Below are 20,340 nucleotides of genomic sequence, written 5' to 3'. Positions count from 1 at the left end.
TACTTCTCAAATCTGTTCACTAGATGGAGCTCTATAACATCCTCTGGTTTCTCTTGGCGCGCTCGACCACCAATGAGTCAGGCTATGTGGTTTAGGAACATTTAAATCCCATATTCAAAACACTACAGATTGTTTTGAACACTAAATTCAAATCACATGGACACAATCACTCAAAAAAATAAAGAAAAACCAATCATCTCGCACAGCATTATGGAGCTTTTTAATATATCTTATGGTTCATATTTACCCTTGGCCTCCCCCCAGACAGCTGGATTAAAGTGCACTGTATAATAGTTTGCTTTTAATCCCAGATTTTCCCGTCCCTGCACATTGTTCCTGACCTGCACACTCATACACTAGAGATTCCTTCCATTTTTTTTAGCTTGTTTAATTTATTCAACCTTTTTCTAACTGTTAAACGTTTCTAATTATTTGATACAAATGTCAGAATAACGTAAAGGAAGAATGAAATAAGAAAATGTATGTCTTTGGTAAATACGTAGCTTCAGGAAATTTTAAAACCTTGAAATTGGAAAACTAATTTATCAATTTGCTTAAAGACCTTTCCAAAGTAAGTGTAACATGTTGAGATATTTGAATTCTTATTTCTCCCTGCAAAATAATATAATGTCTCTATGCAGCGAAGTGTTACTGCACACAGGATAGAACACAAGGTGGTCCATCATTTGATTCTGGCTCAAGGATGATTTACCTTTTACTTTCTTCATAGTTGTGGTAATTTCATAAGGCTGATTCATTTTGGCAGATTATTTTTAAACAACTAATGTAATGTTTTTTCCTGCCATGTTGTGTGACTGCCAAATGTGTCAATGGAGGGTGTACTATTGGACCATCTTAAAACAATATGTCTATGATGTCATGGCTTTTAATCCATCCAAGTGTCACCCACTCAAGAGTGACAATGTGCATCATTGTTCTGTGTGGATAAAAATACATTTGAATTGTGTTGTGGTGTGTGCATTTGTGTGTGCATGCATATCAGCTGCAAAAATGAATGTGCTGTAAATGTGTAGGTGGGGCTGTGTGTGCAGGCGTGTCAGTAGATGGATTGTTTTGAGATGCCACAGCAAGACTTTTGAGACACAAATCAGCATAATGGCAGTCAGCATCAAAGTCATAACAATTTTGTTTGTGCATGTGTGTGTGTGTGTGTGTGTGTGTGTGTGTGTGTTGTGGTGTATTTGTGTGTGTGTGTGCGCAAAATGCATTTTTTCAAAGCTTCTTTTGTTTGGCTTACATTGCAATGCTATTATGAATAATGTATATCAGAAATCTCTGAAGATTTCATTGGAACAGGAGACATCAGTTCATAGCACGACTGTGGGTTAATACATGTGCTGTTTTCTGTTATCTCACTGCGCTTTAGTGCATTCCACTGCAGCATTCAAACAATGAATCTGGCACACTTACATCCACTTTGGTAGACATAGTTGTTTGTCCTATAAGGTGGTTATGATGACAGCCCTGCCAGTGCAGCAATGACGAGAGCAAAGCAGGGCTGACAAAATGAAGCAGGGCTGACAGAATGAAGCAGGGCTGACAAAATGAAGCAGGGCTGACAGAATGAAGCAGGGCTGACAAAATGAAGCAGGGCTGACAAAATGAAGCAGGGCTGACAGAATGAAGCAGGGCTGACAAAATGAAGCAGGGCTGACAGAATGAAGCAGGGCTGACAAAATGAAGCAGGGCTGACATAATGAAGCAGGGCTGACAGAATGAAGCAGGGCTGACATAATGAAGCAGGGCTGACAGAATGAAGCAGGGCTGACAGAATGAAGCAGGGCTGACATAATGAAGCAGGGCTGACAGAATGAAGCAGGGCTGACATAATGAAGCAGGGCTGACAGAATGAAGCAGGGCTGACATAATGAAGCAGGGCTGACAGAATGAAGCAGGGCTGACAGAATGAAGCAGGGCTGACAGAATGAAGCAGGGCTGACATAATGAAGCAGGGCTGACAGAATGAAGCAGGGCTGACATAATGAAGCAGGGCTGACAGAATGAAGCAGGGCTGACAGAATGAAGCAGGGCTGACAAAGTGAAGCAGGGCTGACAGAATGAAGCAGGGCTGACAAAATGAAGCAGGGCTGACAGAATGAACTACTTAAATTCATTTTTAAAAACTTTATTGCACAGTTATGAATTGATTTAATTTATCGATGTTAATCCATATCTACTAGTTTTTTCTCCTGCAGCAAGTAGATGTCACAATTTCATTCAATTTACTAGAAGTGAGGCACAATTTTAAAACATTGTTATAATAAGTAGTGTGCAGCAACACTTCTTTACCATCCCTCCCCAACCTACACCTCTGTTTAAACTTCATCTATTGAATGTTTGATTAGCAGGTGTTTAGACACAGATTTAACACAGTTAAGACTTAACAACTTGGGCCAAGTACGCTGCAAAATAATGCAATAATTGCAGAATTCACAGCATTCATTCACACAGAAACTCCATTCTTTAAAATACAACAGTCAATAGTGTACACACAAGGAACATCAGTTCAACATCTCTCATATATTGCGTATTGTACTTTTCCGATGCAGCATTTGCAACAAAATGTCAGTAAGTTAAACATCACTCATATATTAGACCTACTTTTTGTCTTTTAAAGATGAAGCATTCAGTAAAGGTCCAGCTTCTCTTCAATATTTTCAACATAGCCTCTTCCATTCTTTAGGCTAAACTTAAAGTATTAAACTTTTTCTGATGCCTCATTGGCAATAGAGCATAAGCTTAAGCATGAGGCATTCACAGCCCAATATCTGCAGAAAATATTATTATAAAGGAGCCTCCCCCCCTCACAAAAAAACAACAACAAAAAAAAGATCAATACTGTTTCAGTGCAAGATGTTAAATGTAGTGACACTGATATTGGCAAGCTTGAACCTCCATATAAATCCACACCTCATAAATTCTGAAGAAGTATTATTACATAAGGACCATGAAGGGGACCATTGGTGAAGCATCGGACACGTAGGACCCCCCTCTCTCTCTCTCCTCCTGTCAGTGAGCCAGCTGCAGCCATGTTGGAAACGCTCAGGCAGCGGTTGTGCTAGCAGCTAGCGTCAGTGGACACCGACTACCGGGCACGGCGCTGTTGTGGACAAAAACAGACCGGGAGAGGGCTCATAACGGAGACAGAAAGCCCCCTCAAGCCGGTTGCTGTTTCCCCAGCGGTTGTGTATATAAATTCATATTTACGGGGTGGAGAAAAGACGGCTGGTCACGGAGAGTATCTGCGGTCGGGCTCCGGAGGTGAAAAGCGGGTGAGTATTGATCCCCTCCGGTGGGCGGATTAAATGGGAATAGCCCACCGTTAGCCGAGTTAGCTTAGCATTAAAGGGGGTAACACAAACAGACAATGGGGTTAACGCTAAGGCATTACGCGTTTTTGTTGTTTCAGGAGCTTCTATTGGGATTAAATGTGAAACACCATTTAGTGAATGTTAAGAAACACTGCTCATTTTCACTCTGTTAAGTCATTTGTATTCCTCACAGACAGATAGTGGTGCAGTGGCCGAAACCACCCCTCTGTGTTTTCTCTGCTTATAGGTGCAAAGGTCCGAGATCAAGAAGGATTTCTGTCATACAGGACAGTATCACATAAAACACACGTGTTTTCATGATTAATGAGTTGCTTTGACTGAGGCTTATTGTTGCAAGCAGCCGGTTTTAGACAAAAGGAGGGCAGCTCTTTCTTAACCTGTGCATCTTAAGTGTTTTTGGGTTGTCAACCACAATAGTGAACACATATTGCTGTGCTAGGCCGAGACAAATGTATTAATATTTAAACCAAACCTGCATTTAGGACTACAGATCATTCCTTAAGTCTGCATGGTGATATTAGATTTATATTTTAAATTTACAGAGCTGATTTAGCTGTATTGTGCAGCCTGGTGAGCAGCAGCCCTGTGGATGTGATTTGACAGTTTTCCTTGTGGGCTTTGGGAGTCAAAGCTGCCCTGTCATGCCTCACACAGATCTCAGCCTTCCTGCCTTCTTCCCATCTAGTTTCCTGCCTTTATATGACTGTCACCCCTTATTACATCCCCATACACATGCCCCCCCTGAAGCCAAACTGAGGGATCAGGACCCCAAATCCTGTCACATATGTTTACACCATTTTTCACGATAAAAAACATTGTCATTAAATGGAACGACGGCTTAGTACATAATTGTATTTTTTTATACGTAAAGTTCATGTTTGGAGTTTTAAGGCAGTTATAAAACAGACTGAAATTGATAATGAAACCTCTTTATGATCTACAAAACGAAACAACATTTAGATAAAGATTGAGTTATAACCTAGATTGTTATAATGAATGCCTGAAACTGCTGCTGCCGAGTACGTGCCAGACAAAGTGACTAACGCCATGCTGCAGAAATAGACATTTTCTGGGACATTTTTCACATATTTTAAAACAAAGCAGAATGAGTGTTTTTGTTTAAAGATGCATCAAAGACATATACAGGGCAAAGAGATAAAAAAAAGGTACTGCGTTGTCCCCAGGGGGCGCCGAAATGGACACAACCCAAAAGTTCCTCACTAGAGCTTTTAAATAAAATCATGACGGGTTAGAATCAGCTCATTTTCAAGCAAAAAACCACACACTGATTTTTTTTTTTTGGTTGAGCATGTGCAAGTTGATCCTGGGAAAGGGATACACAGTATTTTCTGATTTCACTTCTTGTATGCCAGTTCCCTTCTAATGAATGACCACAACCTGAAACCTTTCAGTGTAGATATACTGTTAAATGTCTGGTTAATCTTTGCCAGATTGTGTGTCCACTCAGTGCTGTGATTTATGGCTTTTTTCAGATTTGGTACAAATGATCTGCAATATATCCTGACACGTGCACATGTTCCAACAGCTGTAATTTAAATAACATGCCGATTGTCTGTAGATGAAGAAATATCCCTAATCTGATTTTTCTATGTTCTTAATCATATAAGAGATCATTAGGAAAGCTTACACTCTTTAGTGGCTTTGTTTCTCCTCAGCCTGTCAGTTCTTCTTGCCTCCTCTCCCGTTTCTTCTACAATAATCTGAAGAGGCAGGGACGGGGAAAGCAACATTGACCATGTTGGATCGATCTTTACACCTGTCTGTTTTCAGTCGTAAAAAAGATAAAGAAGAGAGACAGAGTGAGGAGATAAGATGGGAAGCGAAGGGAGACAATAAGGAATGAGAGCTGAGGAGAAGGAGGGAGGGTTTTGGAAATGAAACTCAGCCCTCAGGTGTGTCAGTCTGATACAATCAGTGGGCGGGTGTTTCTCCTCCTATAAGTGACAGCATACAGTACAACAAGGAAGTGGAGAGACAGAACAGGAACGCATACAGGCGTATGTGATTTAGCAGAGGTTCAGTCCTCTGTGAGCCGACTGCCAACATGCAGTTCTGGGATATCCTGGGGTGCACCAATGGAGGTATGATCAATGTGTGCATTCATACTGATGGCTCGTGGAGAGTGTTGGGCTCGGCTGTGATTGGACCGGTGTGTGTTTGCTCTGCTCTGGTAGGCAGGTAGAGAGGGTCTGGCAGGCTGAGAGCTGGAAAGGAATTTGCGCTGCTTGCCGCTGTACAAGCAGTTGCATGTGAAAACCTCACAGACAGGTAGAGTGTGGAGCACAAACAAAGAAGCTGAAGGCTCTGATACAGTGTCAGCCTGAGTTGTATGTCTTTGATAAACCTGGTTGGCCTCTGTTCACAACTGATTTGTCTAAAGACCGACGTGGCACATATGCAGTGATTGATTGTATCCTTTGCCCTGAATGTTATTGGATTTAGCTCACACCGGTTGCCTTAAATAAACACAGTAGAGATGTGCTGTCCTGTCCATATGGAGTGCTCTCTTTTTTGACTTGTTAACTGCCGTGGTGTGTTTTTGTGTATGAATGGTGTACAGTTTTAAATTCCTACAAACCTAAAGTGGGAATTTCACAACCTCTGCTACTGCTAACATGTTCTGATTCTGAAACCACCGCTACAGTTCCCACATGGGGCTATCATACCTAATGAGCGAAGGTTCTAAAGGACGAAAGATCGACATTTCTTATTTATTAAACGCCTTGTTTATAGGTATCAGATGAGTTTAGGGAAGAGTACCTTTGAAATAATCAGCCCTAAAGCCTTCTGTTATGGTTTTCTGCAATGATGACCAGTTATTTTTTAAAGCAATCCTGTGTCTAAAAGTGCCTTCCCACAACTAAAAAGACTCTATGTTTTGTATTTTTACTGTGGCATCAGATTTTTTTATTGTTCATCAGACAGACAGAGAAAATCCATGCAAGCAAGAATCTAAACTCCTGATCTCTTTGAAGACAGCGTTGTCCGGTCAGAGCTGTCCTACAAAGGGTTACAAATCAGATTTCAGCTAAACAGCCACAAGTCAATCACAGCTATCAAATGTCCCGTTTGTTGTGTGCAGGGCTAAACGTAGGTGATAGTGAGCACGTTGAAAAACAAACATGAAATGATTGCAACTAACACCTAAGAAGAATTTTATGAAACCTTGTACTTGTTAACATACCTTTTTAAGTGCTGCTGTGTGTCTACAGTAGCATATAAAGCAAACGTGCCTATCTATAAAGGTGTGAAAGTCTTACGGTGTTAGTGAAGTTGTGTTGTCTTGTGGTTACTTTGTAGTGCTGTATTGAATTCCAACACCCATCCTGTGCCTCAGGCCATGTTTTCTACTATCAATAGCTTAATCTAAGAAACCTAGAGGATAGAAATAGTATGCATTGTTGTTCAGGTCATACCCAAATGATAAATGATGTTGTTGTTGATGATTGTTTCAATTTTGCAAATTTAGCTGATGCCTCACGAGTTTCCTGAAACAGTTACATATCACATTATAAATTATAGGAAAAGAGAGTTTGACTGACTAGTTGTCACTTGTACGGGGCAGTGCAGTAGCAGGTTCTCTGTGAAAGTAGGACTGGAAACACATGCTCTTTTTGTGTCATCAACAGTCTTCCCCCATTTGCATCCCCTGCTCGCTGTTTTGTTTAACTTGCATCATGTGGTCAGCACTCTCAGATAGATGCTGTCACTGTGTCGTAGCTTACATCTCGGTACAAAGTTTCCTCGTAAGGTTGCTCTATAGATTAGAAAGGTATAGATGACATACATTGTGTGAGATATTTGAAGCCTCACCCTTTTCCTAAGTCTTTTGAATAAAACAAAAAAAAACATACCGGACTTATTAGAAACACTTTCTTCTAAAATCTATATTTAAAATTGTTGTATAGCTGGAGCATGGTAATGGGAGGTCACATTGGACCATTCCAAAACTAACAGAATCCAGCTTTACTCTTTTCAATATAGGCCGAAAGTAATGAATATCAAGGTTGTCTGTTTTAACACTTTGTTTAACTTCTTCTTCATGTACTTCTTCATGTTGTAAATACATCTGTACTGCAGCTGGAGGAGTAATAGCGTTCAAATGTATCTCTACAGTATGGATAAATCCAGGAAGAACATAATTAATTCATCAATATCAGTACAATACATGTAAAAGAAGGAACATTAATCCATCTCTGGGCTGCTCTGGCTGTACAATTTTAATTTAGTTTTCTGAATTTTGTTCCTCTCCATACGACAGATCAGTATCTGACAAGATAATATCTGTCTCTTAAGGAACGTACATGACATCATTAGATACAAACATTTACTGCAGAATGCCAAAAGGCAGTGGGTGCTGTAACAAAATGTGTTATTCGTTGTTCCTGAGAGTGATCGGGAGCTTCTGTTTGACATCTCAGATGCTGTGGTATGGATCAATGAACTTGTAAGTCCGAGCGCCAACTTAGGCGCTCACAGACATAAAGCTGTTAAAAACGGCTTGCAAAAAAAGCTTGTTTGTGTAAAGATATTATAAATTTAAGAAGTGAGACTCTACATATGTGAAACCATCAGAGAGAAGAGAGAATAGAAGGTCATAAAGGGAGATTTGAGAGTGCTTGCGGTTGTCCTATCCTGTACATTGATTATCCATGTAATGCCACTCACAGGTGAATCTCTGTGTCATTATGTCACATTATTGATTTGTTCCCCCTGCGTAAACAAGTATTCCTCATCTTGAGCATTGTCAAACAAAAGAACAGGGTTAAGATCTGATAGCTGCTTTGAAGTTCATGAATTATCACATTTCTTTGTACGTTTTGCTTGGCTCAGCTCTCTGTTGCAATCTTGACTTTCTTTTTTATTGTTTACAACGAGGACAATATGGCAAGTGTGTCTAATTTACACAAAAAATATGAAATTGAAAATGTAAATATTGCTATATTACTTACTGAATTTATAGAACAAGAAGGATTACAGTGTACTATGTTAAAACATAATTGTTACTCTGCTCAGCAAATTGAGCGTGTAACTTTAATTAAGTGTGTGTACACAAGCGAGTGACCCTGCAGGGCGGCCTCTGCTCTGTGACTGGCCTAATGAGGTAAAATGTGCAAAAGAGAGCTACTGCAAACCATTCCCTGGCTTTTATTACTTTAACTATCTCTGCAGTTTTCCCAGTACAACAGTCATGTTTTTGTAGCACCTACTTACAATAACAGCCACCTCTTTAAAAGCTGCTAGTGCCACTGTGGTGACTTAAGTCTTTAGACTTCAGGTAGTTCTCTGTGCAGTGACGCTCTACTTTGTTGTTCTCTTCTGACATGCAGACCAGTGCAGATGAGCTGCGAAAGGTTGTTGTTGTTTTCTTGATGAGAATAGAGTTGCGCAATGCCCTAAGCGTGGTGTGGTGTCAACTGTAGCGTAGCCTTTGTGCTTTGCAGCCAGAGGCAGTCGTTTTCTACTCTGAGTGGGAGAGAGAAAGAAAGAGGCTGTGAGCGCGAGGGAGGGAAATGTGATCGAGTAGGAGGGAGAAGCTCAGAGGACCGTTTATGAGTGAAAAATGGTATAAGCAGTTCAGAGACAGATGTTTCAGCACTGTTTTAATAACGGCTTGTAGTTTTGGATCGTTCTTTGTGGATGTGAAAGATTAAAGTTGGCTTTAAAGCTAGGTCAGTCCTGGAGGCATGGAGGAAATACTCTGCCTGGAGGTTTATTTGACGTACTGCTCTCTTAAAAAAACATATTCATGTTGATGTGCAGTAGTTATACTACACAACAACCTGCCAGCTGTGTTGCTCAGGGGCTGATGAAAGAGTCAAATAAGACAGGATCTTTGCCCAGACGACTGACATTAAATTCCCGACAGAAACAAAAACTCTATATTGAATGTAAACCAAACTGTGAATGTTTTTTTAACATCAACATTTGTATAGGATTTCTGACTTAAAGGAGCAGAAACGGATATTATCTACTGTGTGTCTATATGAGAGTTGAGTTTAAATTGGTCTGTCCAGATGTACAACAGAAATGTGATCTATGGCCTTTAATACAATATCACAATATATAGAATTCATATTGTGAGACCGGTTGTATTGCCCAGTCCAGAGCTCTATCAATATCCTACTGAATTTACTTGATTTCAGAATATGCAAATAATGGACAACATTAAGCCTGAATGCATTAAAGGAAAGTGGAAACTTAATAACTGTCCCGATTTTACACTACACATTTATCATATCCAAGATGCAAAATATATTCAACATCATAGTGTTTGTATCACTAAAGTCTACTGAATGTCCAGGTTGTACTACACATAAAAAATACTAAACTGTTTTGCTATAACAGAAAATCATGCAATACCTGTCAATTCATTGTACACTCACCAAACTGCTACTTTGGAATATCACCACCATTTAATACTTTAGCTAGGGTTCATGTTCAAAAAGGTGGCTCAACACAAACCAAAGTTTGATTGATTTTTTTTTTTTTTTTTACTGCATGCTGTGAGTATCTCCTCTATTTTCTCTCTGCAGTTACCAAAAACAACAACAACCTACATACTGCATTTATTTATTTATATGTAAAATGAATGCACACTGTAGGAATCCAGAACAAAGCAGATTATGAATAAAAATAATTTTGTTCCAGGTCTTGTCCCATGTGTCACCATAATATTTGTACCTGTACAAAATGAAACAAAATGCATTTCTTGCAAACTACCTGTAACATGTAACATGTAATATTTCATATACAGCATACTGTATATTGCAAGGTTGTTTTGAATTGGGTCCCGGCTTTAATCTTAAATACGTTGGTTTCCTCATTAGCACTTGGTAACTGTTGTAACAGTAGCTTCATTTTTGTCTTTTTAAGTAAAGAGTGAGTTTAGATGGGATTTGGGAGTTGCTGTGATTTAGGGTTGAATAAGGCCAGTGGGTGATGTTATTAAAGCATGACACAGCAGATCCATTATCCTGCCGAGTCATGATTGTCGCCTCACTCTGGCTGTCTGGTATGTAGCTCAAAGTAAATCCTCCTGATTCATTGGAGCTGCTGCACAGTCGGTGAACTGTCAGTGCCGTCATGTGAACCAGTGGATGTGCTTAGTGTGATTAGAAATCGACTCCTGTCTGTCATATAAACGAAGCGCTGTTGTCAATTGGGTAGACTGTTTGATATGTTTGTTAGTTGCAGAGCCAAAATGATTTGTAATTCTTTGAGCAGAAAATGGATTGAGGATAATATTTTATGTTTGGTTAATTATGAGCTGTATCTGGCAATGGTTGCATTTCTCAAAGATCCGATGATTTGATTTCCCTTTTCGTTAGGTTCAGCTAGCTTCTTATTATACTCAACCTGTCTTCTTTTCTACCTCTGCCTAAGTGCCTCTTAATTTATTCCTGTCCTTACTTTTTTTTCCTTCAACTATCTCTCCCATGTTCTGGAGCGATGAGCGATGAGTTACGCTTGAAGTAGAGAACAGTAAATATTTAAAGCAGTAGTTCAGCTCTCCTTATCTGTGCATGCATGCAAGAAAAATCTGTGTCTAATCAAGTGTTTGATGCTTAAAATGAGTGGAACTGTTGCATGGAAAAGTGACGTGCAAAACTGAGCTTAATTTGTTGGGGTTAGCCTGGGTCAGGAAGAAAATCTACATTCTTGCAGTAGTCACCACAGAGAAGATAACAGCTGCTAAAGTGTCCCTTCCAGGCATCCCTCAGTAGAGTGCCTCTCACTGATGACATCATTAAGTGCAATGGTTCTCAACTGGTCTAGCCTCAGGACCCACCACCAATTCTTCCATGAAATATCACATTTTTCAACCAATCAGATTTATTCATTTAATTGTGCAGTTTGGACCTCGGACGGTTCAAAACATGGCAGGACTAAGAAGAAACAAACAAACAAACCTGTTCATGAAGTGCTTTTTTCCAGCCACATAACAACACCTAACAGCACACGTTCACAACCAACTGAAAACATCTCCTTGACCCACTTTTGGGTCCCTACCCGCTTGATTATTAGCATAACACTGCAATAATGACTGTCATATTGTTCTGTTTCAACAAATTTGAGTAAAATCTCTTTTTTTCTCTCTCGCAGATATTTCTAGGATATCATACTACACTGGTGAGTACATTTCTGTCAATTAATCAAACTTTAATGCTGTTATAGAAACCTCTAGAAATGTTTTGAAATCCACCTCAAAATAACAACTAGTGCACATTTTATTCTTTGAGATGGTGAGCTGCTGTATTAGGTGTTATTGTTTTAAAACTTGTAATGTTAATGTTTCCAGCACACCATTATTGAATACAGATGTGTTTTTATTCTTTGAATCTGTTTCCTGGTATGATTTCTTTTTTTTATTTTAAGATATAAATAATTTAATCTACAAAATAAAAAGGTTAATCACTTTCAGTTGTACTTCTCGTGATAATAAAGAGATTCACTCTTCTATTTAATTTTTCACAAGACATGCTGTTCTTTGGTCTTAGTCAGACTTGAAGACAGCTTGTGTTGCTGCTTTATAGGATAGATGGAGGTAGAGCTGAATAATTTCGTGGGTATAGATAAGACCTTTTTTTATAGCCCTTGGCTCCAGTTTCTCACCATGGATGTTGCTAGGTAACTGTTGATCCTATGTTTTTTCAGGGTAACTGTTGATCCTATGTTTTTTCAGGAGTGGGTTTTATATTTGTGGTAAAGAACATGTCTGCAGTGAAAGACATGTTGCTGAAGCTGATAATAAAACGAGATGATGATTTCTAACTATGATGGAATCAGCAGCATGGTGCACATACTAGTGTACGTCCATGATATGAAACTGTTCAGATTCGGAAGTAAATGTCTTTCTGTTTGAGGGTATGCAATAAATGTTTGTTGTTTCAAAGGGCAGTTGCATACAACACATGCTGTCTTCAGTTTGGCAGATTCTTTGCTATGTTTTTGTTTAAAATTGAATACATACCTACAGGCATAGTGTGTGTCAACAAATAATCACAATATGATTGTTGATGATGTGTTCTGGATGCTAGAAGCTTGTTTAGAAAGTTCTCAAGATCATGCTGTCCTTTAGCTCACTGAACAGATTGAATGTCAGAGTGCTTTATTGCCAGTGAGAAGCTGGCATGCTGTAGGAGCAGATAAAATATGTTTGGAGAGGAAGAGAGGTAGACAGCACAGTGAGGACAGAGGGCAGCAGAGACCTGCTGAGGGCAGTACACACAGACAGACAGAGGGGGCGGATAGTGAAAAGAAATAAAAGCAGTGTTGAAAGGGGTCAAAGAGTGGAATGTATGTTTTCAGGGGCTAAACTCTAATCCTGGTATTACTTTATGTCTGTGTGTGCTCTGTGGTTGTGCAGGGTTTGCTTGTTATGAAAGTCCTTGTTTATGAAAGTCTGTGCTCTGATGAGAGTGAATTCCTATTAGCATATTTACAAGTACGGTCCAATCAGCTCGCCTTATTTGCACTGCATCAAGTCTGACAAGGACAGCAGGATGAAAACAAGATGTAGAATAGTTGTATTTACAAAACACACAAATCCCCCCCCCCCCCCCACACACACACATACATGTAAACATTCATTCCCTCCCACCTCTCCTGGTTCGAGTCAGTGCTGAAGCTTTTTTTTTTCAAAGCTTTGTCAAAGATAGAGCAAAAAAGAAATAAATAGATGAAACACTTGGTTAATACATTAACAAACTCACTTTAAGAGTTTTCTACATACCCACTCACTCTCTCTGTGTTATTAACACCCACACACTTTCCCACACACAAACTCACGTGCATTTAGTTTCCCACCTGCTTAGCCACATGCACACGCACTGTGTACGTAAACAGCATCTCCCTGGCTTCCACACATGCTCTCTCTACAAAGAGTGCCCTCATTCAACTGAAGGACTGCGCTACTGGATGTACAGTGTGTGTGTGTGTGTGTGTGTGTGTGTGTGTTTGACTGCGGCAGAGACTGTGAGAAAGATGTTGTGATCTAGCTGCGTTTTCTGCCGCTCTAGAAGAAAAGCAGACTGAACGATACACAGCTGGATAACTTTAAAACAGATTAACTTAATCTGTTTTTGCATCACAGCCTTTTCTTGTTCCTGGCTTCTTCTTTTTTTTTTGGTCTTTTTTGCGCTTCACCTTTAATTCCAGGGCTCTGTCTCTTTATCTCGCTCTCTGTCAACAGACACCTGCCTTGACCTGGTCTGTTGTGGGCTCAGAGCAGTGTGGGAAACATTTGGAGGATGTGTGGCTCAGCTGCTCTTTGGGCTTTCTCTTTTTCCTGCTGTTCTTCTTCCTTCTACTCTTTTTCATTCATTTTTTTTTATTTGAATCATTCCTTTTTTTAATTCATCTCATCTTCCCTCATGTTTCTTGTTTTATCTCTATCCTCCTGTCCTTTTTCCCCCTCCTACTTCGGTCACTTTGATCTACCTCTCCCTAACTATGCTCCATTTCTCGACGTCTCTCTTTGCCCTACATTTTCGTCACTGATGCGAGATCTCCTTTTGTTCTTCCTTTGATCCACTTTGCCATCTCATTTGGACAACATAGTGGATGTACAGAACAAAACTACTACCTTTCTTGGAAAACGGGGCTTTGATGTAATTATTTGGAGTCTTACTTTGCCAGGAAGGGATGTCAGAGTTATTTCGTAACCTGGATGTTTGACAGCCTTAAGATTGATGGCTGCAGGGAAGCTGCCTGCTTTGAATTTCACATCATGGATTGGCTGCTCGGCATTAAAGACCGAAATTCAATATTTTGTGGGCATCTATTGGACTGTAGGATGGCCTAATGCATAGAGATATCATCGACCAAATGCAGAAGCTGGACTTGAATGTCTTTTTGGAGAAGCCACGGGTCTGCAGAGCATCTTTCTGATTCGCCTTTGCTCATAACAGGCTCCATCTCCCTGGAGCAAAAAGTCAAGAATGAGCTTCCTGACGAGGATCATTACGTTCCATATCACATTGCACCTAAGTATAAGTATTTCTGGGCTAAAGGTCATGTCATGTACTTAACGGATTGATTTCTAAGACTTGGACCTTCAGCCAGTGCTGAAGTAATGTGATGCAGTCTTGTGATCAGTAGCTTGGAAAACGTTACCGACTACTGTACTTCAATTTTTATGTCGTTTTTTTTTAATTTTGTTGCTGAAGAAGGATTGACTTCCATATTAACTTCCCACTGTGGATTTGAGAAGCTGAGTCAGACCTTTTATCTCTGTTATTTAAAGGTGAAATCTTTCAGAGCATCTCTGTGAGCTGGACTTGGACCCTGATGATAGATGAGCTCAGTGGCTGCTCGAGGATAAAGTAACAGCGTGGTATATTTTCTACCTCCTGTTGGGACACTTGCTGTGTCATCAGATTTTACAGAACAAAGGATATTTGACATTCCCCTTTTGCTTCCTTTTGGGTTCTTTCCTTTATCAGAGTTACTTACATCCCTGGGACTCTGGCCTGGATTGATTTTTCTCTCATTATGTTTCCTGTGTGCGTCTTATGAGGAGGGTAACATTGGCTAAATGGATATTCTCACTGCTTGAACCAATTACAGCAAGGCATAATTTCAAAAAAAAATTCGGAAAACTTTTGATCCAATAATTTTCTTTTTCTTTGGCTAATTGGATTCATATACCTGGAATTTTCCTAGTTTGTAAGGAGAGCCAAGGTATTCCAGTGCTAGTTTTAGATGCTGTTTTGGTGGCCCTGCAGTTTAGTCTGTGCCCGGTGGCCAGACCTTGTACAGCTCCGTCTACAAAAAACATGGAGAGCAGCGGCTGCATCCCTCTCTGCTGGAGCAAAGGGGCCTGCATCTACGCACAGCATCCCCTACCAAGTATGTAATAAGCAGTATGTCTGTAGAAACACAACACACAAAAAGAATGGAGCCTAGCTTACCAAGAAATACATCGTACAGCTGAGTATTTGGTATCTGATGTCAACACTGAATCTAACTCAATACTGATAATCATAACTGATTGAGATTAGACCCAAATATTGTGCCTCCGATGACCTTCATCCTTATTGGTTCTCATGCTTTTTTACCATTTCTGTACTTGCTGTAAAGCATTTTATTGTGGTAAGTACTTTTCATGCTGATGCAGATGTTTAACATTATTTGGTTTTCTTTTCTATAGCTTTATCCTCTGCATGACAGTGTTAAACTGTATTATTTAATTCAACACACTGGGCTCCGGGAGAAGTCGGGATTGAAGCACTATCACCTAAGTTATTTTCTTTTCTGCCGGTCCATAAAGTTAAATATGATTTTGTATTATTGAACAGGCCAGTGCAAAAGTTTGATTTAGGCTTTGTTTGAAAAGACAACAGGAATGAATTCAGTCTGTTTACCAGCCTTATTGTTGCACTGAGCTGTAATTAGTTATGTGTATAAAATGATGTGGGAGAATGGTGGTAGTAGGTTACTCTGATGTCACTGGAAGAGCTTAAACAATCACACACACACACACACACACACACACACACACACACACACACACACACACACACACACACACACACACACGTGTACACAAACATAGTGCTGGCCATTTCATCAATTTATTTAGTATGCAAAAAACAGTGCTAGGGAAGTGACACTTTGTTTGTATATATACTGTATGCATTGTGTACCAAACAAATATTCAGACTTGTAGCTTTTCTGCTCTCCCCTGGTACAGATAATGTGCATCATTGGCAAGAAGGAAGAGAGAGTTTAGTAGTAGTTGGGGGAAGGGGGGCAGAGGAAATTGTTTGAGGACGAGAGAAAAATGAGAAGGAGGAAGGAAGGGAGATGGTTCAGTAGGACGAGGGGATCAAATGGAGATGTGAAGGCAGGAACTAAAAGGCCTGTGCACATGTTAGCTGAGTGGCGGGAGGAGATTAAGAGGAGAGAAGAAGAGAAGAAAAGAGTTCCAGATGAAGGGAGAGAAATTATGGAAGAAGGAAAATAACAGGAGATTTGGCATGTGAGGAGTGAAAGTGGAAGGAATAGATAAAGGCTTGGGGGGAAAATGGCATTAAGATGGATGCATTTGCAGACTGAACTGAAAAAAAGAGAAAATGATGGTAAAAGAAAAAGGCATAGAGGTAGAGGTTCCCCAAGGATTTTTCTAACCCCAGTAACCCAGATACAAGTGAGACGAGCAGATGAACCATCCCTCTGCTGGTGCGACGGGCCAGAGCTCCCCTCATGCCCACTGTGGTTTCACAGGCTGAGTGTCATTCACTGGACCCCCACTGAGAGAGGGGCTGGTGTGCTGGTAGGCGCATGCTCCCCTCCTGGCTGCCTGCATGGCCTAGTTGATTTGATTCCTCTACTTTACTCTATTCAAGTGTGTGAAGACATGCATCATGTGGAGATTTAGTGCAGATATGCTGCTGAGAGAAACTGGTGCAGTGAAAAATGGTGCCATTTTTCTTGTGCTGTTGAGCTGAGTTTTAAACAGAAATTTATGCTACAGGATTCTATATCTGTGTTGCACAAATTCAGATTTTGCAAGTTATGAAGACTGACAACTCAAGGATAGCATTATTTAATATAATGCTTTATGTGCTGTTTATCAGCAAACATATACAATTACAGGTATATATTTAGGTCATGTTTTTTTTAATATATATTCAAGTATATAAGATTTTCCTGATGAACCAAAAAAACAACAAACAAAACTATTTTTTTTGCTGCACTTTTTCAAAACAACTGACTAGTCCTTCACAAGCTTTAAAGAAAATCATTTTATCCACCTGTACTATCTTACTACACTCTTACTTACGCTGGTAAATTCAGTATTTGGGTGCTATGTAAGATGTCATTTCTTTTGCTTATTTGCTACTGAAACACCGGTACTCACTCTGCATTTCTGTGTATGATATAACTGCATTTTCAGCATAAAGCTGCCTCCACACAGTGTATTTAATAGGATTATTGAAGCTGTAGATATGTTGGTTAAGGTTACATGCGTGTGATTTTGTGTCATTACTATGTTTTGTGTCAGTGTTTGCAGTGGTGGGTTCCAACATTTCAGTGCTTATCAATATGAAATCTGATTATTAACTGAGGGAGAAAGCAGCAGCAGATGGCTGACTGTGACTCTCTGGCTCCTCTGGTGCAACTGCTTCTATTTTAAAAAAACAAGCTGCAGTCAAAATAATGCCCCCAATACATTTTTTAGTGTGCCCCTCTGAGACGAGGCACGGAGGCTGGATGTGAACTAAAGAGAGACACTGGTATAACAAGGGAAAGTAGCTGCTGTGCCATTGTATCACAACATGTGTTCATGGTTTGATTTTGGGGTTTGTACACGTTGATGATATATTTTCTGGGCAGAGCCCAACTGGTGGCAGAAAGTTAGCAAGGGGTAGCTTGTGGTCGATTCACATTTGAAAACCATGGACCATCTGGACACCCTCTCCAATTATTTTAATTATTTGGCAGGGGAAGACAAGTTGTCTTACAGTGACAAGCTAACCATTAGCAATTGTGTGAGGTTTCCCTGCATTTATACTAAAGAAGAACTCAAGGCTTACAAGTCTGTTGATGCAAACAGTTTTTAATTTGTGGTCATGTTCTAGACATTGAATACCTACATTTACCAGACATTCTGCCTATCTAATGCAAGGACACAAAATGCGGTTGTGCAAGATGTTGGCTATCATTAACGACTCAAACAACTACATACTGATGGCAAACTGTATGGCGGGGTTGGTATTAACTCTTTGTTAATTATTTAACAAATTGTTTTATGGATGTGAGAAAAATGTAAGAACTGCTTAACTTTCACTGTCATAGGCTTGTAAATATTTTTTCATGTTGGAACTGTAAGGCTAATACATTATGTTCTGTATGAATTGCATATGTGAACATTATCTAGACCTGTTGGTAACATCTAATTCATGCTCCAATGTAGGCAAACTGTCTCAGGTTAAGGTCACAATGCATCAACCACAAACATTTGTGTTTCGCTTCAAAGGGGCCTCCTTGATGGATGGTATTCCACAGAAATGGAGGTCATGTTTTTCCACGTTAATTATTAGTACGAGAGAAAAAAATGACATAATAAAAGGGTTCCTATTTATATGTACTGCTAGCCTTCAAATAAATTGTTCAAAACCAAATGCCTTGTGTAGATGTAAGATGTTGTCCAGCAGCAATAGAGTCATGTATTTGCTGCCGGTTCAGAAAACTTGAAGGCTGTAAGTAGGCCTAATTCAGATAATTAAAAAAAACATAATTTCTATCAAAAGTTTTACCAATGAAAGAGGTGGAGGAGTTTCCACTTACAGCTCAGGTCATATTTCTGTAATGAAATGATATAGTGTGATTACTAATGGACGTTTAGCAGTAGTACACTCTTTAGGCATTGAAACAAGCCATCTGAGTAGTATCAAAGAGTTTTATCATTTTAATTGGATGATGATTGTAATACCATAAGAGGGACAATTATAATCTGATCTTCACTAATCTGTTGTAAAGCCTTGAGGAATTGTACACACTGAGCTCTGTTCCATCACACCTATTGTGCGTGCACACTTTTTATACACAGAAATCACAATAATCCCGATAATACTGCACACTGTCCGAAGCTGCAGATTTGTGAAAAAGCTGAAGTACGAGACAATACAGTGTTGTAGTGGAGGAGTGAGTTGGGCTGTAGAGATGCCCTAAACTAGTATTCTTTTTTAGATGTAATAAAACCTGTTTGTTGGCTTCAGACTGAGATAAGTGTCATCTCATTCAATTTAATTATTTTTTAATAGAAATGCTGAAGCAACAAATACCCTCTATTAGTGAATCATATTGCACTGGCAAACTAAAATTGGGGTATAAGATGTGGTGTTAAACATTTGTGTATTTAATGAAGATAGATACTTGTACCATTAAATGTTTTGTTTAGGGAGGTACATATTTCTGTCTAGCGCTTAAAGATAAGTTAAAGATCTTTTGAGGCTCTTCATGATAAAGCAAACTTATCCAGTGGTTCTACTGAAGTCTTTAATCCCAACCATACCTCAGGTCTGATTTACCAAACACCTAACAGTTTAAGTATCTACAGAGCATGTATCTCTTTTGGAGATTGAAGAGAATGACTGTACAGACGATTGAATATCAGACGTTTAAGAAAAAGGTGAAAAGTTTAATGAAACCAACAAAAGTGTGATAATATGAAGAGAAGGAGGCATGGGAAGCTTTTATGTCATAACATCATCTACAATACTTGCTGGAGGGAAATCTATAGTGCAATGTCGTTTCATGACCAATGACCGGTACGTAATAATGTGTAGAGGCGTGTGTGTGCACACTCTCACTCCATTTTACAAACACACACTCTCACACATACACACAATTTTGATGCAGCAATTTCTTGAGGGAGAGTGTTGAGTCAAGCTTTCAGATACATCATGTTGTTCCTTACACTTCTGCTGCATTCATAGTGCAATACACACATACACACACACACACACATACATGGGCATGTCTTTTTCTCACTGTCATTGATGAGTTAACTATGTGTAAAGCATAAAAGGCTGGGCCAACTTGTCCTGCATCAGTTGGCATATTTCTGTCTCTCTCTGACTCTTCCTCTCTTCTTCATCAGTATGACGTTATCTGACTAAGACCTTAACACAACACAAGAAAAGGTTCAATGTAGAGTTGGGATATGAACAGTATTTTATTTTTTGCTTGTAATAGTCTATGAAGAATTGACAGTTGCAGTGCCTAAAAAGGCTTGGCTTATTAGTTGGATTCATTATCTCCATATTAAGTGGATTAAACAAGTCATTCAATAGGAATAATGAGATCATTGAACGCTGAACAATCTGTGAGATGATGGAGCAGATCACAGTGTTTGACACTTCAAGTTCACACAAGTATTTAGTTGCACATCAGAACGCTAATTCTGGAAATGAGCCATGAAATTATTCAGTGAATCATTTAACTTGCATCCTTA

General features: G+C 39.5%; 1 protein-coding gene across 13 annotated transcripts in view; it reads left to right on the top strand.

Annotated features, from left to right (window-relative positions):
* The first annotated feature begins 3,026 nt into the window (after positions 1–3,026).
* Positions 3,027–20,340, top strand: part of LOC109984412 (focal adhesion kinase 1) — a 57,070-nt gene continuing 39,756 nt past the window's right edge. For 6 of the 13 annotated variants that reach the window (XM_065957521.1, XM_065957518.1, XM_065957520.1 and 3 more), the window contains exon 1: positions 13,324–15,227. In XM_065957521.1, the coding sequence (XP_065813593.1) occupies positions 15,155–15,227 (73 nt within the window). In that variant the 5' untranslated portion in view covers positions 13,324–15,154. Of the gene's footprint in view, positions 3,294–5,341; positions 5,456–11,480; positions 11,508–13,300; positions 15,228–20,340 lie in introns of those variants that run through there. The other 7 variants (XM_065957519.1, XM_065957513.1, XM_065957515.1 and 4 more) reach the window with 5 other exon arrangements.

The sequence above is a fragment of the Labrus bergylta genome, chromosome 8 (genome assembly GCF_963930695.1).
Source record: "Labrus bergylta chromosome 8, fLabBer1.1, whole genome shotgun sequence".
Classification (NCBI taxonomy): Eukaryota; Metazoa; Chordata; class Actinopteri; order Labriformes; family Labridae; genus Labrus; species Labrus bergylta.
The sequence above is the reverse complement of the archived record's forward strand: the minus strand, read 5'-3'. Positions and strand labels throughout refer to the sequence as shown.